Source organism: Haliaeetus leucocephalus, unplaced genomic scaffold (assembly GCF_000737465.1).
Source record: "Haliaeetus leucocephalus isolate CR32 unplaced genomic scaffold, Haliaeetus_leucocephalus-4.0 Scaffold257, whole genome shotgun sequence".
Classification (NCBI taxonomy): Eukaryota; Metazoa; Chordata; class Aves; order Accipitriformes; family Accipitridae; genus Haliaeetus; species Haliaeetus leucocephalus.
In genome coordinates, this window is record NW_010972693.1 from 244052 (window position 1) to 262704 (window position 18653).

The following is an 18653-nucleotide window of genomic DNA, read 5'->3' on the forward strand; positions in this document are numbered from 1 at the left end:
GTGCTGTGCTCTGGCAGGACACTATGTGCTTTCCAGACATTGGTGGAGGAGCAGCTGCTACCCACAGCATTCGCCTTCAGTGGAAAATCCCACAATTCGGAGAGAAAAAGGTTGCTATAGTACATAGCATTTCCAAGTAACTCTGTGCCCATGGATGTCAGTGTGGCGGCTCCATGAAGCCACCACGTCATGTCGTGACAAAGCTCAGGAGCGTTGTCTTCGTGCCCGCAATGGGGCTTCTGCCGCAGGAGCGTAGTGGGAGTGTTAATTTTTCCTGGGTGGCTGCAGATGCTGGTGGGAGAGCTGCAGACGCATGTGACAGAAGGTCTCTGTCGAGCTGCACCACCGGCCAACGAGCAGAGATGCTTCTGCCCAGGTTTCACATTTGCATTTTAGGACACCTGCATGCCACACCAGTAGGTTAATGAGGACTGGCTTGGCAGTCAGAACTCTTGAACACTGGTGTAGGGAACATGCAAAGAGAAGAAGAAGGAGGATGATGATGATCCAGTCAGAAGTCTTTGACGTTGATGTAGGGAATATGCAAAGGTGATGAAGATGATGCAGTCAGAAGCCTTTGTTGGTGTAGGGAATATGCAAAGATGATGATAATGACGATAGGGAACATGCAAAGAGGAGTATAATGATGACGGTGATTCAGTCCGAAGTCTTCGGTGTTGGTGTAAGGAACAGGCAAAGAGGAGGATCATGATGATGCAGTCAGAGGTCTGACATTGGTGTAGGGAACAGGCAAAGAGGAGGATGATGATAATAATAACATGGGCCAATGTGCTCTCAACCAGCCCAGCTAGCAAAGGTCCTTGGCACTTCACCTGCCGCTCAGTGAAGTCTGCTCCTTGTTTTCTTTTGAGTCTGATTCTAATGGGGGTTGTCACACTTCCCACCGTGCTTGGGCACTGCTTGGGCCACCTGAGGCCACCTGAGTGGTGGGAGGACTCGGGGAAATGCACGTGTTTCATTTTTTTCTTTCCTTGTAGCTTTTCTTCTTTCCCAGACACCTCTTTATGGCACCCCAGTGTGTCCGTCTTTGAAGCATTTAGAGCTCAGCGCCCTCCTTGGGTATGGCTGTGTGTTGAGATGCAGCAGGGGATGACCCAAAGTGGTTGGGACTGGGGCCACGTTCATTAAGAGGAAAGCGTGTAGGACACAAACAAGACTTCTAGGAAACTCCACTGGCTATCACCAGCAGTGAGATTTTCTGTAATTATCAGAGATTCTGTACTTACAGAGGTAAAAAATAAGCCTTGGCTTAAAGTCTTTGATTATCCTGGTGACACTATAGCACATCACAAAAATACCTGAATAACGTCAACCCATGCAAAGGTGCATCTAGACATACGTGTTAGATTTTTAGCAGTGTTACGACTTTCGTGTCCAAAGCCATTACCAGGTGCGTTTCCATGTGCTGGAAAACACCTATGCATATTCTCACCAGCAGAGAATAGACAAGCTCTTAGACATCTCTTTTCACTGCAATTTTTAGATTTCTGTGACCAAATTGTTTTCATGTCTGTCCTTTCCAAGGCACTTTTTCAAAGGGCACCTTTACTTGCTCATCTTCAATGTTTTTATTAAAGCTATAAGTCTTTGGCTTTCTCCACCGCCCTGAAATGTGTCATTAGGAGGAAATGGGTGGCTCAGGAGACTCATGATCTGATAAAGAAGGAGTTTGTGCTTCTGAGACTGAGGTTCAAGGCCAGATGAAATGGGCAGAGACCCAAAGTTGTTGTCTAAAAGAGGTTCAGCATTTTTAATATGTAGTGTTTTATGATGCAATTACATTATAATTGGCATTAGTGGCTCTGCACCATCCTCCTTCTCCATCCTCCTCCTTCTCTATCCTCCTCCATTAGCAGTTATATTAGAAAACCTGATGACTCTGTATGGTTCAAAGTCTTTTCCATCTGTGCTTCTGGGAGATGGGGAGAGCGGAGCTTCCACAGCTGTTTCCCACATTTCCTCTGGTCTCATTATAAACATCAAGGTCTGCCGTGTTTGTCTGACCTGTTGCCTTTCCAGCACAATATTGATGAAGCAGCACTCCTGCTCTGAATAGTCAAGCAGAGTAGTCTCACTAAGCTGTCACAATGTGGTATCTGAAATGCCAAAACATGGGCTTGATTAGGAATGATTTGAGCATGTGATTTATCCCTTGTACCTTTTTGGGGTCAGCAGGCCTTAGTGGATCTTCAGAGTAGTGACTTTGTGGTTATTTTTATTACAGATCTTGGATGATGGAGGCGATCTCACTCACTGGATTTACAAGAAATATCCCAACATGTTTAAGAAGATCAAGGGGATAGTAGAGGAGAGCGTGACTGGTGTCCACAGGTAACAAGACAGGCTGGACTGTGAGTACGGAGATGTTGGGACAAAAAGACCATCTTCTGCCTCAGGGCACCTGTAGCAAAAGATCCCCAAGCTGTAAGATGCCACAGACTCGGCTGAATGTCGAACCTCCTAATACACAGTCTGTGGTTTTCCTTCAGCTTGGGCTTAGCTTTTCCATAAGAACTGTTTTAAATCTCTCATATAGTGAAAGCAACTTGGAACCACTGCTCTGAATTTCAGATGAGGAGGAGAGGCAGCTACTGACCATTGTGTGGGTGGAAAAAGTGCACGAGGTCTTGTTTTTCCTCCTGTGAAATAGGGGCAATGGTTACCTCACCTCATTTTGCAGGTGAAAAAAGGAAGGGCTGAGGGTGTTGCACAGGAAGGGGTGGGCTTTGGAGAAAGTCAAAAGTGTAGTCCCAAACTAAATGTACGGGAAGAAGTGAGATTTGGGAAGAGGAAATGAGTCTCTAGTTGGGGTGGGAGTGCAGAAAGGGAGAACCACAAAGATGCAGCCGTATGACTGAGTGACATCCATCTGTCTGCGGCAGAAGCAGAATTGTGATGGGAGAAGTGGCTCCTAGGATTAGGAGAGGTATCAGAAGTGCTTTTCCAGTGGAGTTAATTGTATCACAGGTGACAGAAAATAGGGGACTGAGGAGAAGAACAACAGATTCTGCTTTTTTATTTATTTTTGCAGGGAGAAAGGCTTGGCTGCAGCTCTTGGAGCTCGCTGAGAGTTTGGCCAGAGGTGCAGGCAGCCCTTGAAACAGGGAAACGAAATATTTGAAACAAGGAAGCGACCGATTCAGGTTTGCAGCCAGTGGGGTCAAGAAAAGGACCCGATAAAATTTTTAGTATTGGGAATCATTCCTAATATGGGCAAACGAGATGTGCAAAACCAAAGCAATGTTAAAAACTGTTCCCCACGTTCTCATGCCAGGAGTGAGGTTGTTTTCTGAGGTTGGTGGTATAGATGCATGCGTGCGGGGAATGCGTGCCCATTGCCTCCAGGGGACAGACAGTGTGGGGACTGAGGCTCCCCAGATGACAAAGAGAGACTGGGGAGAAACCTGGAGGTGGTCTGTAGAGACTGACCAAGGGAGCATGTTCTCCTTCCTGAGGTCTGGAGCAGGGAGGTGATTTTCAGATTCTCTTCATAGCTGTAGTTTAGCGTTTAAATTCATTTTTAGTGTTTTTGCTGCTGCCAGGAGTTGAGTCTGCTCTCAGAAGTAGGAGGTCAGCTTGATGTCTTCCCCACCCTGGTTGTTTCTTGCACCACGTCTCGGTGATGACGCTCCTACTGCTGTTCAGATGGATGTTTTGCTGCAGGTGTTGATCACAGCAGCTTCACGCTGCTGTGAGTGTCAGCCTTCTGTGGCCATTGCTATTTGTCTTGAGCTGTAAGAGCTTGAGGAATTACATGAGCTCTCATCTTATGTTATCTGAAGCAGGATTTGGGGTTTTTGTCCTTTTGAGGACATCAGAGGACGGTTGTAATATCAACAGTTATAAGGCACGTGTTGTTTTGAGCACCTTCTGACCTGCTATTTGACATTTTTATGAAATGCCTTTTGCCAAACTGGTAGTTCTTCAGTAGGGGAGGAAAACAGATATAAACATCTGTGGAGGGAAGAGTGCTGTTTCTCCTCCAGAAATGAGGAGCTCCTATTAAGAGGTTTTCTTTGAGCCTCCAGATGGGTACTGCTTACTCCAGCAAAACAAGACCTCGAGAGCACACAACAGTAGAGTGTAGGGAAATATTTTTCCACTGATCACCTGTTTCTTCCCGTATTCGTAACAGGCTGTATCAGTTGTCCAAAGCAGGGAAGCTCTGCGTCCCAGCCATGAATGTCAACGACTCGGTCACAAAGCAGAAGTTTGACAACCTGTATTGCTGCAGAGAGTCCATCCTGGACGGGTATGTACATGGCCACCCAAACGGAGCTGTGTCCCTTGCTTGGGTTGCACTGGACCCCACAGTGAACTGGGTCCATGGATCTGTCCTACCTGCCACTTTAGATCATTTTAGATCAATTGATGTGACAGAGGAGAACAAAGACCCTTTATTACCTCTGCTCCATCCTGTTTTTATCAAAGATGGGAATCTGCAAGGCATTTTGAGAGAGCAGCTATGTCTCTATGGGTCAGAAGGCCCTAAGACTTATTTGTACAATTGTATGTAAAGCTCTACAAACATATGCACAGCAGAAAACAAACGTTGAATCTTGTGTTTGTAGCAGAATGATCTTGCAGCAAAGATGTTAGCACCTCTAGGAAGTCTGGCTTCAATATTTTTAACCCAGCTGCATGTGTGAACGGGGCACATCACTTAAATTCTGCCTCTGCTCCTCTTTTTGTAGAAAGCATATCTTCTCTTTTCCCAGAGTGTCTGGAAGACACATCAGGTATTTTATTAGCCATAGCGATACAAGACACTTCCCAGTGCCTTTCAAGGGCACTTTGTGGTTTTGTGCTTTGTGCTCTCAGGGTGATGTTGCCCTTCCATGTGTGTAGGTGACTTGCATGCATTTTTCCCTCCTCGGTGAGCATGACTGGAGCTGCCTTCAAGCCCTGCAGCTTCTCGTACTCCCGTGTGAGGACTTCAGAAGTCCTCACATATAGCTATAGTACTCCCTCCTGTCCTTCTGACCTTTGTGGCATCAGGATAAAACCCATCTGTGTCTGTTGCGTGTGTCTGAGTCAACCAGCAGCTTCCTCACAACAGTTTTTGCCTTTCTAGTTTCCTTTTTTTATCTTCTGTGAATATACAATAAACCAAAAGAAAGAAAACAGAAGAGGTTCTGGTAGACCGAGACTTTATCCCATAACAGTTGCGTGTCCAAAGTGTAGACTTGAGTCTGAGGATTAAACCCTGTCCTTCAGCTAAGCATAAATAAATAGGTGTGGAAGGTGGGAGTGACAGGGCTGATGACTGCTTTATCCACCTCTCCCCACCCCGGTCCTGCAGGATTTACAGCCACATGCTATACAAGCAAGCAGAAGAGTGTTTGCTTCCCTCTGTGCTCCCTCCCCCCAAAAATCCCAGCAGGCAGACCGTGGGACTGGGAGCAGCTCTGCAGCATCCTGATGGTGCTGTACTTTTTAGGATCGGATGGGAATCAGTTGCTGACGGATACGTGGGCACCGGGAACATGATGTATCTTCTGAGACTGTAGGTCTTGAGATGCAGTGCAAAATACTTGAAGTTGTGATCTAGAGAGTGTGTAAATCTTGGTGATCTTTTTTTTTTTCCCTCTCTGTTTTTTTTCTTTATTTTGATGGAATTGGGTATCTGTGTCCCCACCACCCCGACTGCCAAATTTTGTCACAGGCAAATGAGATTAGGACAAGTTTTATTTGTACGGTTCGGATGAGTGGACTGTGACATATTTCATCTGGTAGTGGTCCCAGTAGACAAGTCTGCACAGAAGCAAGGACAAATGTGACTTTCCGGACTGGCGTTGATGCTGATGAGATGAATATCAGAGGAAAGATTGCCTGCTCTGTCCCAGGTAGCTGTGGTGTGGAGGAGGAACCCTCCATGGAGAAGACTGTGTGCTTCAAGAGAAAAGGCTTTTTTAATGTTGATAATTTGGTATGGCTTAAAGTTTAAACAAGTCTTGAGATCTGCCATTCTCAGTTCCTTGCAGACGTAGAAATGTCTCCTGTTTATTAAAAGTCCATCTGGCAGTGCTATTGGTGTTCAGCTGTGCTACCGTTGCCTTCAATCTGGTAGGACCAGAGGTTCTTAGAGACCCAATGTAGGCTTCCCTACATGGGGAATGGTGGACTGTGCTTTTAAGGTCTTTCACCCAAATCTTTGTGGGATATGAGTAGAGTGCTGTGTCACGTCGGCTTTGAAGCGGTCTTCCTGGTAGTGGTCATCTTGACCAGGAGAGGTGAAGAAGACTCATGTTTGTAAAACCTGTGTGTCCAAATACAGGGGCATGAAGACGATCTTTAAGAAGCGTGCAAGTGCCATATGAGTTAGCAAACCACCGAATATGCTTCTCTGGATGATCTACTGCATGTGCAGTTTCTTCCTCAGATTTCCATCGCATGTTGTTCTGAAAGACTAAATTTTGTGCTCCTTGTCAAGTCCAGCAGTGATGGTATCTGGCACTTCCCTGCCAAGATGTTTTATTACATGAGCCAGAACCTGACACTGCAAACAGCCAGTGGTTTCTTGGTCTTCCTGCCCGTCAAAACTGGAAAATTTCGATCAAAATTATCAGCTGGTCTCCAAAATATGTACCATCTGTGAAATTATGATGTGGAGCAGTGTACTCTGAGATGCAATGCGTTGCTAACTGGGCTTTGCTAGAGGCAATAATGGGAAAAATGAGGGTGGTGAGACACTGGCCCAGGTTGCCCAGAGAGGTGGTCGATGCCCCATCCCTGGAAACATTCCAGGTCAGGTTGGACGGGGCTCTGAGCAACCTGATCTAGTTGAAGATGTCCCTGCTTATTGCAGGGGTGTTGGACTAGGTGACCTTTAAAGGTCCCCTCCAACCCAAACCGTTCTGTGATTCTAGGAAAACATCTTGATGAAGTAATTCTCCTAATTAAGTAGCCCTTCCTGCTTTATTACAGCGATGTCTCTGCTCTATGGTCACAGGATTCAAGGCACACAAGGCAGCCTCTGTCATGGGGGTCGGCTGCCTGGTGAAGAGTTGCCCCCAAATTTTTAGTTGAGGACACAACTTTTAGCTCCGTGTTCCATGTGTAGTGGATGTTGTTGGTGGCTAGGAAATGTTAAAATCTTCTTTATCTTGTTGTCTTCAGTTGTGATAGATGATGGACCTCATGGGTAGGTGAGTTGGGATTTGGGTTAAGTCTGGCCAAGGCATCTAAAACTGGGCCAAGGGAAATCTGAGCAGAGGTGCGATTAAATCTGCTGTGTTTTTTATCTAAATTCTTTTGGAAATGTAAGGGAATTTCACCTTCCCTGCACTGCTAACCTATTTACTCATGTGCTAAAAATAGCCTATAATGTAGGACACTCTTAGGGAGAAACCAGAAGGAAACCGAGTGGAAGGGAGAGCTTTATTTGTGGAAAGCACTGGGATTCTGGCAATAAATTACCACTTTCCTGCTTCTTCTGTAGTTATTTCTGTGGGGCATTTTGACTTAAAAAAAAATTAAGAAAAAAAATATTTTTAAAAGATTTTAAATATTTCTGGAATACCAAAACAAAGGGATCCAACAAAAAAAAACCAACACAAAAAAGGGATCCAAACCCCAAATCCTTCCTCTTTTTTGCATTTCACTGGTAGCACCCACCCTTACCAAAAGAAAAAATCAGTTTTTAAGTGCCCTTTGGGTCCTCTCTGCACCCAGAATTGCTGCGTGTCCTTAGGGATACAGGTACAACCATGGTGTTTAGGAGGGGCAAACGGAGAAAGACCACTGTCCTTCACAGCGTCGTAAGTGGAATAGATCTTACTGCTGGTCTTTAATTGGTTTTTTTTCTTTTTCCTTAGCCTTAAAAGGACAACAGACATGATGTTTGGAGGAAAGCAAGTAGTAGTTTGTGGCTACGGGGAGGTAAGGGGTTCATATTTTACATGCAGGTGCTGCATGTAAAATCATCACATCCTTTGCATGGCTTTATCCGATGGGGCTTTTCTGCCCTTGTGGCTTTTCTCTGCATCTGCAGGTATCTTCAAACCTGACGGGTTCGCCAAAACTGAAGATTTTCTTGATTTCCAGTATATTTCTATAGTATTACACAGATACCAAACCTGAATCTTAAAAGACATGAGTATTAAGTATTCTGAATATCTTTAATACCTGAATATTGACATATCCAGATATTAATATTTCATCCATTAATATTATCTTTTATATTTATATATTATATTCTATTTGATATAATATTAAAATATTCAGAGGCAGGGTTCTGCAGATGTACTGTGCAGCTGCAACATTGCATGTTGAAGCGTGGTCAAGAAAAATGAGTTAATTTTGACTTTCCCCTGTGCTTTCACCCCCAAACAGAGGAATCCTCTCTTGAGGCAAGACTGGGATACTCACCCTTTGGCAGTTCTTATTGGGACCAATGAACACAAGTTATGGTGGGCTGTGCTGTAGGTGCCCTACTGGGACTCTTTTTTTTTTTTTTTTTTTTTCCCAAAGAGCTGAAATGGGACAATTTGCTCGTGTGTAATTGCATTTTTGGGGAACACTTGGTCATTTAACCGTTTCCCTGAATTCCCCTGCGAGCTGCACTGTATGTGCTGTGTAAAGGTTAAAGCTCATTAACCCTCGGAGATTAAACCGTTAAGCTTCCTAAATAGAGTAAAGGTTACAAGAGACTCTTAAACGTTCCCTGAGATAAGTGTAATCTCTCGTTATCATGGTGCTTTCTAGATACCAGGATGTTTTGGGGGAAAAAGAACTCCCTGGGACGAAAATCAGCGGCACTTTTATATTTTTTAGTGCTTCTCCTAGCTAAGCTGTCCCTGACTCAGGTCCTAGATTATTCCCAGTCCAGGAATTTCCTGCACCCAGAAATTAAGTATGTGCAACCAGCATTGCTAAGAGGGCCGCAAAGGGCTCTTGGGGCTGCAGAAGAGACACCCAGAGTTGTACAGTCCCTATACACTTCCCATGGCCGTACTGACGCTCGGCACCTCCTGAGCTCTCGGCATCTCACTCTTCCTCTGTGCTCTTCTCCCTCCCCAGGTTGGAAAGGGCTGCTGTGCTGCTTTGAAGGCCATGGGCTCCATAGTGTACGTGACAGAGATCGATCCGATCTGTGCCCTCCAGGCCTGGTAAGCAGTCGCACCGAGCCCGGCTTCTTCTTCAGGCTTTTTTTGTTTTCCCAGGAAAACCTCGGCCAGAAACCAGTCAGCTGTGGTCCCTCTCAAGAGGGATGCTGGTGAGGGGTTCGTGGCTTCTCCGCACCCTCAGAGGGACCCACAGCTCTCTCCTACGGCCAGGAAAGGGTTCCTGCACTAAAGCATTACCCAGTTTATCTGTATCCCACGTGCCAGCTTGCATAATCATAACCACAGTGGCCAAGAGTTTAATGGTATGGCTTGAAAGGATGTTGGGAGTGAGCTGTGACCTTTGGAGTGCGAACTCGGGCTTTACTGTGCTGTGCACACACCTCACCCGAGGGATATTTTGGTTTTTGTGATCATGTGCCCCTCACAAACCTCTCCTCGCTAATGCCGGTACCCTGCTGCAGGGCTGAAAGCACACGGCTCTCCCCTCGCGCGGGCACGTTGCAATTATACCTGACCTCGTTTCCTCCAGGTAAAGGTTGTTTTGGTGCAGAGATGCTGCTTCTGCAGCCCAAGGTGCGAGATGGGACATGACTATGAAAGCAGAGTCCCAAAAACACCAGGAGCCTTATTAAACCCGCAGCCTCTTCCTAACAGAAAGCTTTCAAAGGGCTATTGCGGTGAGGAAACTAATGAGCCCTGCTTAATTAGCAGAGCTGATCAACTTCTGGTTTGCTTTGCAACCTTCACAAGTGGCACATCCAGCACCTGCATCCTTAATTGTGAATTTGGTCGTTTGCAACAACCCCTTCCCTGACTCTGCACGAGGCAACACCATACGGCCCCTCTTGTAAGGAGTTTGCAATGGGGGAAAAAAACAGTAAATGGGACATACAGCAGAAAAAAATTATTTTTTTTTTATAGTAACTACGATTTTGCAGCTTGTGAGAGTCATGGAAATAAGTTCTCGGGAGGACTGTCAACAAATCCTAAAAAAAATCCTGCCCTTGTTATCCTATGCACTGAATACACCTTGCTTGGTGAAGTCAGGAAAGACTTGCTGAGTGCTCAGCACTTCTAAAGATCGCGTAGGTGCCTAAATATGGATTGCAAAGTTAATGGCAGACATATGTGGGGTTTGGGTGATTTGGGTTGTTTTTAAGATGATCTAAATCCGTATCAGAAAGGTTTCTGCAGCAGGAGGGCGTATCTACATCTTCTGGCTGTACTTTGCAGGAGTAGCAGCTTTCAAAAAGCCGTCTCCGTTGAAAATTGAGATTTGCAGATGTGGAGGCCCTGACAGAAAATGTGAAACCCCCAAAATCTCTTTTCACTTCTCCCCACAACAGTCCCAAATCCTCCAGGTTGACTCCAGAAACCCTCCTAATGACTTGGGGTATGTGGCCCTTTGCATGCTGCGTTGCTGTGTCCCACTCTGGCATTAGAAAGTTAAAATGAGTATCTGAGAATCACTTGATGTTTTTTTTTTCTATTTTTGGCATGGTTTTGCTGCTTCTCAGACTACTTTTCCCCCTCTTCTCCTCTTAGCATGGATGGATTCCGGCTCGTGAAACTCAATGAAGTCATCAGACAAGTTGACATCGTCATCACCTGCACAGGTACGCAGTCCCCAAGGCAGGAGGACAGGTCATCAGGGATGCGCACCCCATAATTGGGTCCATCTTTTTCCAAAGGAAAAGGCAAAAAGATGGGGAAAGTGAACATGGGGATTTATTACGGATTTTTCTGTCTGGCAGGCAACAAGAACGTAGTGACCAGGGAACACCTGGATCGGATGAAGAACAGCTGCATCGTCTGCAATATGGGGCACTCCAACACCGAGATCGACGTGGTGAGCGCAGGGATGTGCACGGGGTGGGGTGACGGTGTTTTTGGGACCCTTCAGCAGCTATGTGTGACCCGTGCTGCTTTTATCTCTGGGAGGAGATAAAATAATCCATTGCTCCCCGTGTCCCAGCAGACATTCTCAGGTATGTCATCGTCATTCCTGTGATCCCAAAGGATGCCAGCAAGCCAGACAAACTGCTCCAGCGTCCAGCGTAGTGTCTGGTGTCCACCAGCCTCATTCCTTCCCCTAGAGAGTCAGTGAATCACCCTCTCCAGCCCAGTCCCTCTGCTTTCGTGTTACTACTATACCATTAAGACCCAGCCAAGAGTTCAGCTTGGTGCAACACAGCATGCTCAACCCCACCGCGCTTTACCGAACGGCACTGAAATCTGCTCATCTGTGCTTAGAAATGAGTAGAAAAACAGGAGAGTCTTGTCTGAAGGTCAGTGGAGAATTGCTCGGCCAAACTGATGGGTTTAAAGCCATTTTCTGTGCTGGAAAGAAGTGACCACAGCCATGCAGAGTTCGGTTGGTGACCATGAATCCTCTTCAGCCAGAAGAGCTTCAACAATAGTCGTTGCTGGAGCTTTGATGTATTGTAATCACAAAAATAGTTCCAGGTTATGATTCATAAAGGTTTCATTGGTCTGAGACTGTGACCGGACCCAAAGGAAACTATAAGCCCAGGACAACGTCAGCGAGTTGCTTCCTCTTTTCATTCCTATTATGTAGCTTTTGGGTTTTGATCTTTTGCCAGTGCTTTAACTATTTTAACACTGTGTTTCAGGCAAGCCTGCGTACACCTGAGCTGACCTGGGAGAGGGTGAGGTCCCAGGTGGACCATGTCATCTGGCCAGATGGGAAGAGAATAGTCCTTCTGGCGGAGGTGAGTTGCAGGCAAAAGAACAGGAATTGCAACCTGTTCTCTGCTTGCAGGGGAAGAAAACAAGAGCTGAATCAGCCGTGGAGCCAAAGAATGTCCAAAAATCACCTCCTCGGGCTTCAGCAGCTCAATAGTCCCTCTGGTTGAAAGGCTTGGTGTAATCCTAATTTGGCCCATGACTTACTGGAACGCAGAAAAGCTCCTGCGTTTTCCTTTATCCCACTCCAGGGTATCTTCCACAGGGTATTTTATCAGATTTTCACTTCTAAATAGTTTTACTGAGTTATAAGGGCAACCAACATCTTGGGATTCAAGTGCATGTGATAAATATTGTTCCCTCCCAGAAGGGACGCATTTCACTGGTGATTCCTGTACGTTCTGTAGGGCTGTAAAGTGGTTTTGGTGCTGTGTTGAGGTAACAACCAGTTTTTGCTTCCCAGGGCCGCCTGCTGAACCTGAGCTGCTCCACTGTCCCCACCTTCGTCTTGTCCATCACTGCCACCACGCAGGCGAGTAGGGTTTGGGCTGAGCCGAAAGCAGCGTCTCGCTCCATAGCGGGCAGCAGTTACTTACCTAAGTGTACTTACCTTACTTCTCCATCCAGGCTTTGGCTTTGATAGAGCTGTACAACGCTCCCGAAGGCCGCTACAAGCAAGATGTGTACTTGCTGCCTAAGAAAATGGGTAAAGATGTACTCATTGCCTTCTCTTTTTTGGTTTTGAGATTGAACAGATGGGAGGTTTTGCTAGGCTGGGCTGAGGACGGCAGGGCAGCACAGCCTCCCGGGGTCTCTTGTTTGCCTCCCTGCCAAGCTCAGGGTCCTCTAGCAAGTTCTTCCCACCAGGTCTGGGCTCTTCGCTAAATTGGACGCGTTGTTTCTCTGTCCCACCTGGGGAAAACAGGCTGACACACTCAGCCGACTGCAGGAGTCCATCCGCAGTGATGCAGGGGATTTTCGTGTAGAGCTTCTGCCAGCAGAGCCGCCTTCGTTGGCTGCAAAGACACATAGTCCCTGACCCACAGCTCTGCCAGCAGAACCCCCTCATGAGGACACAAGCTACACTGACCATGCTTTTGCTGCAAAACTGGACTTTTTTGCCTTAATTGTATTTTTTGAGACCAGGGACAGCTTGTCCCTAGCTTGGGCATTCGGCATCACCTACCAGAAACGTCCAGTGGCTCCTGCATCAGTAGAGCACCCAAGCTTGCCCAAGGGTACGGTGTAACACAGCAGCAGACCCAGGAGTCCTGCTAGAAGGGTATTTCAGAGAAAGGTTTTTCCCTTCTAACTCAAAACAGGTGAGAGCCTTGGTTTTCCTCATTCAGGGTGAAAAGCAGTCCTGCAATTTAGCAGCAAATGTGTGAGGAGCAATGCCTTTCCCAGCTGGGGCTTTAGGGAACTGGTGTACAGTGGGAGGGGACTGCTTGCCTTCCCTTTCCCCTACTAACGAGGCTTGAAATTGTTTCAGACGAGTACGTGGCAAGCCTTCACCTCCCAACGTTCGATGCCCACCTGACAGAACTAACTGATGAACAAGCAAAATACCTGGGGCTGAATAAGAACGGACCTTTCAAACCAAACTACTACAGGTACTGCTCCACAACCTCTCTCTTTATTCTGCCATGAGTGTGGGGTACATGTGGGGTACACGTAGGGAGGGGCAGAGGGGACAGCGTTTAATCCCACCAGTCCCCTGAGAAGATACCATGGGCTTTCTGATAATTCCCATCGCCTCGTAGAAAGTGGTCCGGTTGGGAAGGGGATGGCGCGGTTGGAGCTGTGACGCAGAGCGCTTGGCAGGACACGAGCCCTTTGTGTCTGGCAGCAGCTGTCACCCAGACGTGGCAAATGGCAGAGTGATGCCATCCAGCCAACTCAGATGACAGCTTTATTTTTAAAGTTTGACGAAGGATGAGATGGCACAGAGCAGTGTTTGCCCCTTGCGCCGGGGGCTGCTTGGACAGGCTTGGCTCGATGGCTCTCCTCCCCCAGTGCCGGCCAGGCTGATCCCCCCAAAATAATAATAATTCTCAATGTGAGTCCCTGGATCACTTCCCTTTCCAGGCTTGTGTTTGTAGCCAATGCTGTAACACATTTTTTTACCGTGAAAATGAAATGGATTTGCACAAACACAGATCAGCTTGTCGGGAGGTTGAAGCCCAGATCCTTTTCTTGCAGGAAAAGGCATTTTCCTGGTGTGCAGGTCTTCAGCACTCATACGAGAGCAACGCTGCACCAAAAAGCTCCAGTTTGGGGGTTTAGTGCGTTTTGCCAGAGCCTGAGCTTTTTTTTCCCTGCCCTGTGTTACATGCAAACTTATGGTGCTGCTGCATGGCTGTGCCCTCCTATGGAGGGATTTCCTCCAGTTCAGTTTTCTTTGCCTAGTTTCAGTGTCTGGTTGTAGTCCTGACCTTGCGGGGAGCGTGGTTTGTCCCACACATGGAGACGTTGGGATAAGTAGAGGGTCACGGCAAATTCCCTGCATCGAGGGAGAGCCACACCGACTCAAACACCCCACGTGTGCCATGGGGCTGAGATGTACTCGGACAGCTTCGGCTTGATGTCCTGCAGGAAATAAAGCCTCCCGATACAAAAGGCAAAGAGTCAAGTTTTCCAAAGTTCCCTACTTTGATGTGTAGGGGCGTAGGATGGGAGGCGGGAGGAGATCTCCAGGTGCACATAGCCTCTTTTTCTGGATATAACAGGCAATTTGACTTCATCCCCGTGCAGCTCAACAGCTTGCTTTGTTAAAACAAGCACTTCTCTCTCCCTACATGTAGCTTTGTTTGCAATATGAATTAGTCTGCTTTTAGTTCCCAGCCTAACAGCAGCCTTCCTGATAAATTCAGCCAATCTGAGCCAGGCTTCGGTGTTTAAGGCATTTGCTCTTGTACCTTTAGCGCATCCTCCGCGGTTTCTGAGCAGATGTTGCTGCAGAGCGGTGGGACTCGGTCCCTGAATCAGTCGGGTGCCGTTGAATTTTCCCCTTCCTGTACTCGAAGCGAGAGATGGTGTTCAAGCAGCGAGGGCAGGCGGCTAAATATAATGTGGTATTTGTGGGGGAGGAGATGAGGACCGAGTCCCTTTCTAAATAATTTCTTTTCTTGTTATCTACCCCTCCCAAAATACACCGTCTTGATGCTGGGGGAGCTTCGCATCTCTTGCCCAGCTCCTCACCAAAACCTCATTTTCTCTTCTTTTCCCCAGATACTAAGTTCCTGCCGCTGTATCCCGGAGAATCGCGAGGAACAAGAACCCAAGTCTTTTCTCAACTACTGTACAGGATGAAACAGCGCAAGCTTCCTAAGTTAGAGCTGAGCTTGCTCACATAGTAGACAGTGTGTTTAGGTTATTTATTTATTAAATTAGAATACTGTACATGCGGCCTCTGCCACTGGTGTTCGTACTGCCACAGGACTGGGAGACGGTGGATTTCTTTCCGTTTGTTTCATTTTTCTCTTTGGGTTGTTCTTTTTCGGGGCTGGGAGGATGAGGGAGGTGAGGGGGAAGCTGGTGGAATCGAATCGCTGCAATGTACTTGGAGTAGTCCGTTGTCACCGTTAATCCGATGTGCACGACGGGAGCCGTGGGATCTGACTTCGAGGTCACACGTTGCTTTTGGTTTCCTTCGCATCCCAGTGCTTCTTCCAGTGGAGTGGGATCCTGGCAGCCGTGAGAGCCAGCCGGAGGGCGACTGGGTTTGCATTTCTCATGCCATTTGACAACGCAGCTAAAAACCTCATTTGCTCCAGGCGCTGCTGACCAGCTAGGTGCCACCTTGGCAGCGAAGCGGTAAAATCTCGCCGGCAATCACTGGAGAAACCTCTCGTAATTCTGCCGACCTGGCCGAGGGATGGTTCTGCCAGAAAGTCGGTGAACTTCGCCTTAGCACTGCTGAAAGCTGTAACGAAGGGTCCGGTCGTTAGGGTCAGCCAGGGATAGCCCCTAGCGCGCGGTAGGAGCCGGGAGGGCAGAGTGGTGCCCGCTCGGAGGCAGACGTGGTGGTGGGGTAGGACCCACCATCGCTCCCTTCATCACAGCTCCGCAGTATTTTCCTGCTGCTTACATTACGAGTGCCAACCTCCTACGGTTCAACCAAAGTTGTATTCCCGGTGGGGCTACAGGGCAGCCTCGTGTGCCCGTGCTGGTGGAAGAGCCTTGCAACCTCGCTGACAAATGCTGCTCACATGTCGGGGAGCTCTTCCAAACCCAAAGCAGAGCTCGTCGGCCATCCTGGCTGGGAGGACCCGTGTCCATGCGAGGTCTTTCTCCAGCTGAATTTCAGTCCTCAATGGAAATCTTTGGAGTTTTATTTTCTAGTAATATTTGTACGATAAAATCTGGAAATCCCCTTTGAGTGTATGAGACGTACACCAGAGTAATCCCCACCCTGATTTTGTGTGCAGGGAAGAGTTCAGCATCACTAAAACCCTTTGATCACCTCAAATCTTGATGCATCAGAGCCAATGGAGAACAAATTTGCCATTACTCTTTTTTAGACCAGGATGTCCCACCTGTACGCTGTGGACAGCACGGCACACTTACCCAGGTGACTTTCGAAGTCTCTGTGTCTCATAAGAGTCACTGTTATGGTTCACATGGAGAACATGGTCCTTCTAAAATAAAATTGCCCAACCCCGTGAGCACAAAGCCTTTATCCTGCGGTTGCTGCTTTGGTATCCCGAGTTCCTCATCAGCTACAGATTCTTGTTTTGTCCTCACGGACCTCTTTGCCGTCAGGAAAAACTCTTTTGTGGCAGGTCATTCACGCACAAGAAAGGAAAAACTGTGGAATTACGGTCTTGATGGCCAAGTCCTTCTCGTGGCTCTTGATGCTGAGGTCTGAAGTCAGCTTGACCACAAGCTGCTCGTCTTTGGAGCAAACGTTCTCGTATGCTTGCATATTCCAAATTTCTCTTTGAAATTTCTCAAAGCCTGGAAGGAAGACGGTGAGAAGACCTTGAGGAGATGTTAGGCCTTTGAGGAGAAGTTAGGGCTTTGAGAAGGCTTTGAGGAGACTTTGAGAAGACCTTGCGAATACCTTAGAGCTTTGAGAAGACTGATAAGACTGATCACTAACCACAAACTCAAAATAATCTCTACTCACTCATGAATTTTATCCACATCCTGGGATTTTTGGGAAGAGTCCCCTGAGCTACTTGAAATGTCACATTTGGGTCTTTCCCCGCGCCAGAGTACCTTGGTCTCCATCAACAGCAAAACCCCAGAGTTTCTGTTGTTCTCTGCAGAGGTGCAGCGTGAAATCCTGCTCTCAGTCGAGGTGAAACATGGTTGCGGGGTCATGTTGAGCAAGGCAGCTTTTGGAAAACAGGCATCCCAACCGCAGCCACTTCTGCCCCAGGAAAATCCCTCTCCATTCGCGTGACCCTTCGGTACAGCTCACGCAGTCGCTTACCTCCCCCGTGTCTGTCGCTTGCACAGCATACGGTGGTGCTGTCCTCATCCGTGAATTCCTTTGTGCCGATTTTTAAGCCCGTTTTATCTTCCAGGTAGATAGGAGAAAAAGAAAAAATTAATAATAAAATCCCAACTGGCTTTTCCCACCTCGATTTTTAAGGCTCTTCTCCATGTCGTTCTGCTTCCTCTGTAAGCTTTTTTGCTTGCTTGGCTTTTTCCTAATCAATCTGGAATCATATTCTGTGATCATCTCTAAATTAAATGTGTAATGGGTTGTTTGTTTGTTGGGTTTTTTTTAATGTAACACATTTTTAAAGAATTAGGAAAAAGGAGATTTAGGTAACACCAGCAAAATTGTATAAGGAAATTAATTCTGTTCTGAACTTTAGAAATAATAAGACAAAACCTGTCATCAGCCTGCAGTGAGGAAATGAAAACTTTGCAAATGTAACATTTTCAAAAGGATGTTTTAAATATTAATGTCTGAGTGATTGTATTAGATCAGCAATAAAGACTCTGTAATCTCAAAACACAAATAAAACATTGGAAAACTCAGCTTCTCCGGAGTGTCTTTCAGGACTTGCAGGAGCAGATGGGGAATTTTTGGGGCTGGGGGTACAACGAGGGGGTGAGGGATGGTGATGCCCTGGGCTGGGGATGGGGAGGTTGTCCCCAAACCCGGTGCCGTGCCATAACCCCGAGCTCCCGCCGCTGCCGTATAAAACTCGGCTGGAAAATCTGCTTCGGCGGCCGCGCGTCCTTGGGGCAGCTGGGGCTGTTTGGGCTCCGGGGCGGCTGTTTTGGCTCTTGCTGCCGATGTGTCCTTGAGGAAAGGGGGATGAGCGGTGCCGGAAAAAAAAATAAAATCCCGTTATCTCTTCTGCTCCCGATCTGTCACCTCCCTGCTGCAGAGCTGCAAACGCTGCGGGGCTGGTGCAGAGAAATACCGACCGAAAGACTTTGGTTTTCCGGCGGCTGGGGACCACAGGCAGCACCAAGACGGGGTGTCCAGCACCTCCCCGGCCACACGTCTGAATAGTCACCCCCAAAAGCAACCCCCCCCCCCATATTGGGTGGAGAGAGAGGGAGGAGAGTCCCCCCCATCTCTCCCACTCCTGGTTTCCAGGCCCCCAGGAGCTGCTTTTAACCAAAATCGTGGTAACAGGGGGTTTGGCTAACCCGACTCAACAGGTGATGCTGGGGGGATGCCTGGGGAACGCCGACCCTTGGCCCCCAGGTGCCAGCAGGACCCAGCCCCCCCCCCCGCACCCCCCATTAGCCCCACGGGCACCTCGTACTGCACCCAGCACCCCCCTGCTCCCCCAACCCATCACCCCTGGGGACACTCTGTACCCTCTGTGGTACCCCCAGCCCCCCCCTCTTACCAGCATCCCCAGGGCCCCCCCTGTTACCAGC

General features: G+C 47.7%; 1 protein-coding gene across 2 annotated transcripts in view; it reads left to right on the forward strand.

Annotated features, from left to right (window-relative positions):
* Window positions 1–17789, forward strand: part of AHCYL2 (adenosylhomocysteinase-like 2) — a 107121-nt gene extending 89332 nt beyond the window's left edge. The window contains exons 7-17 of one of the 2 annotated variants that reach the window (XM_010568790.1): window positions 2246–2352; window positions 4157–4273; window positions 7839–7902; window positions 9043–9131; window positions 10635–10705; window positions 10844–10938; window positions 11723–11821; window positions 12259–12327; window positions 12423–12501; window positions 13288–13408; window positions 15027–17789. In XM_010568790.1, coding sequence (XP_010567092.1) covers window positions 2246–2352; window positions 4157–4273; window positions 7839–7902; window positions 9043–9131; window positions 10635–10705; window positions 10844–10938; window positions 11723–11821; window positions 12259–12327; window positions 12423–12501; window positions 13288–13408; window positions 15027–15033 — 918 coding nt within the window. In that variant the 3' untranslated portion in view covers window positions 15034–17789. The remainder of the gene's footprint in view (window positions 1–2245; window positions 2353–4156; window positions 4274–7838; window positions 7903–9042; window positions 9132–10634; window positions 10706–10843; window positions 10939–11722; window positions 11822–12258; window positions 12328–12422; window positions 12502–13287; window positions 13409–15026) is intronic. The other variant, XM_010568791.1, reaches the window with a different exon arrangement.
* Window positions 17790–18653: the final 864 nt, after the last annotated feature.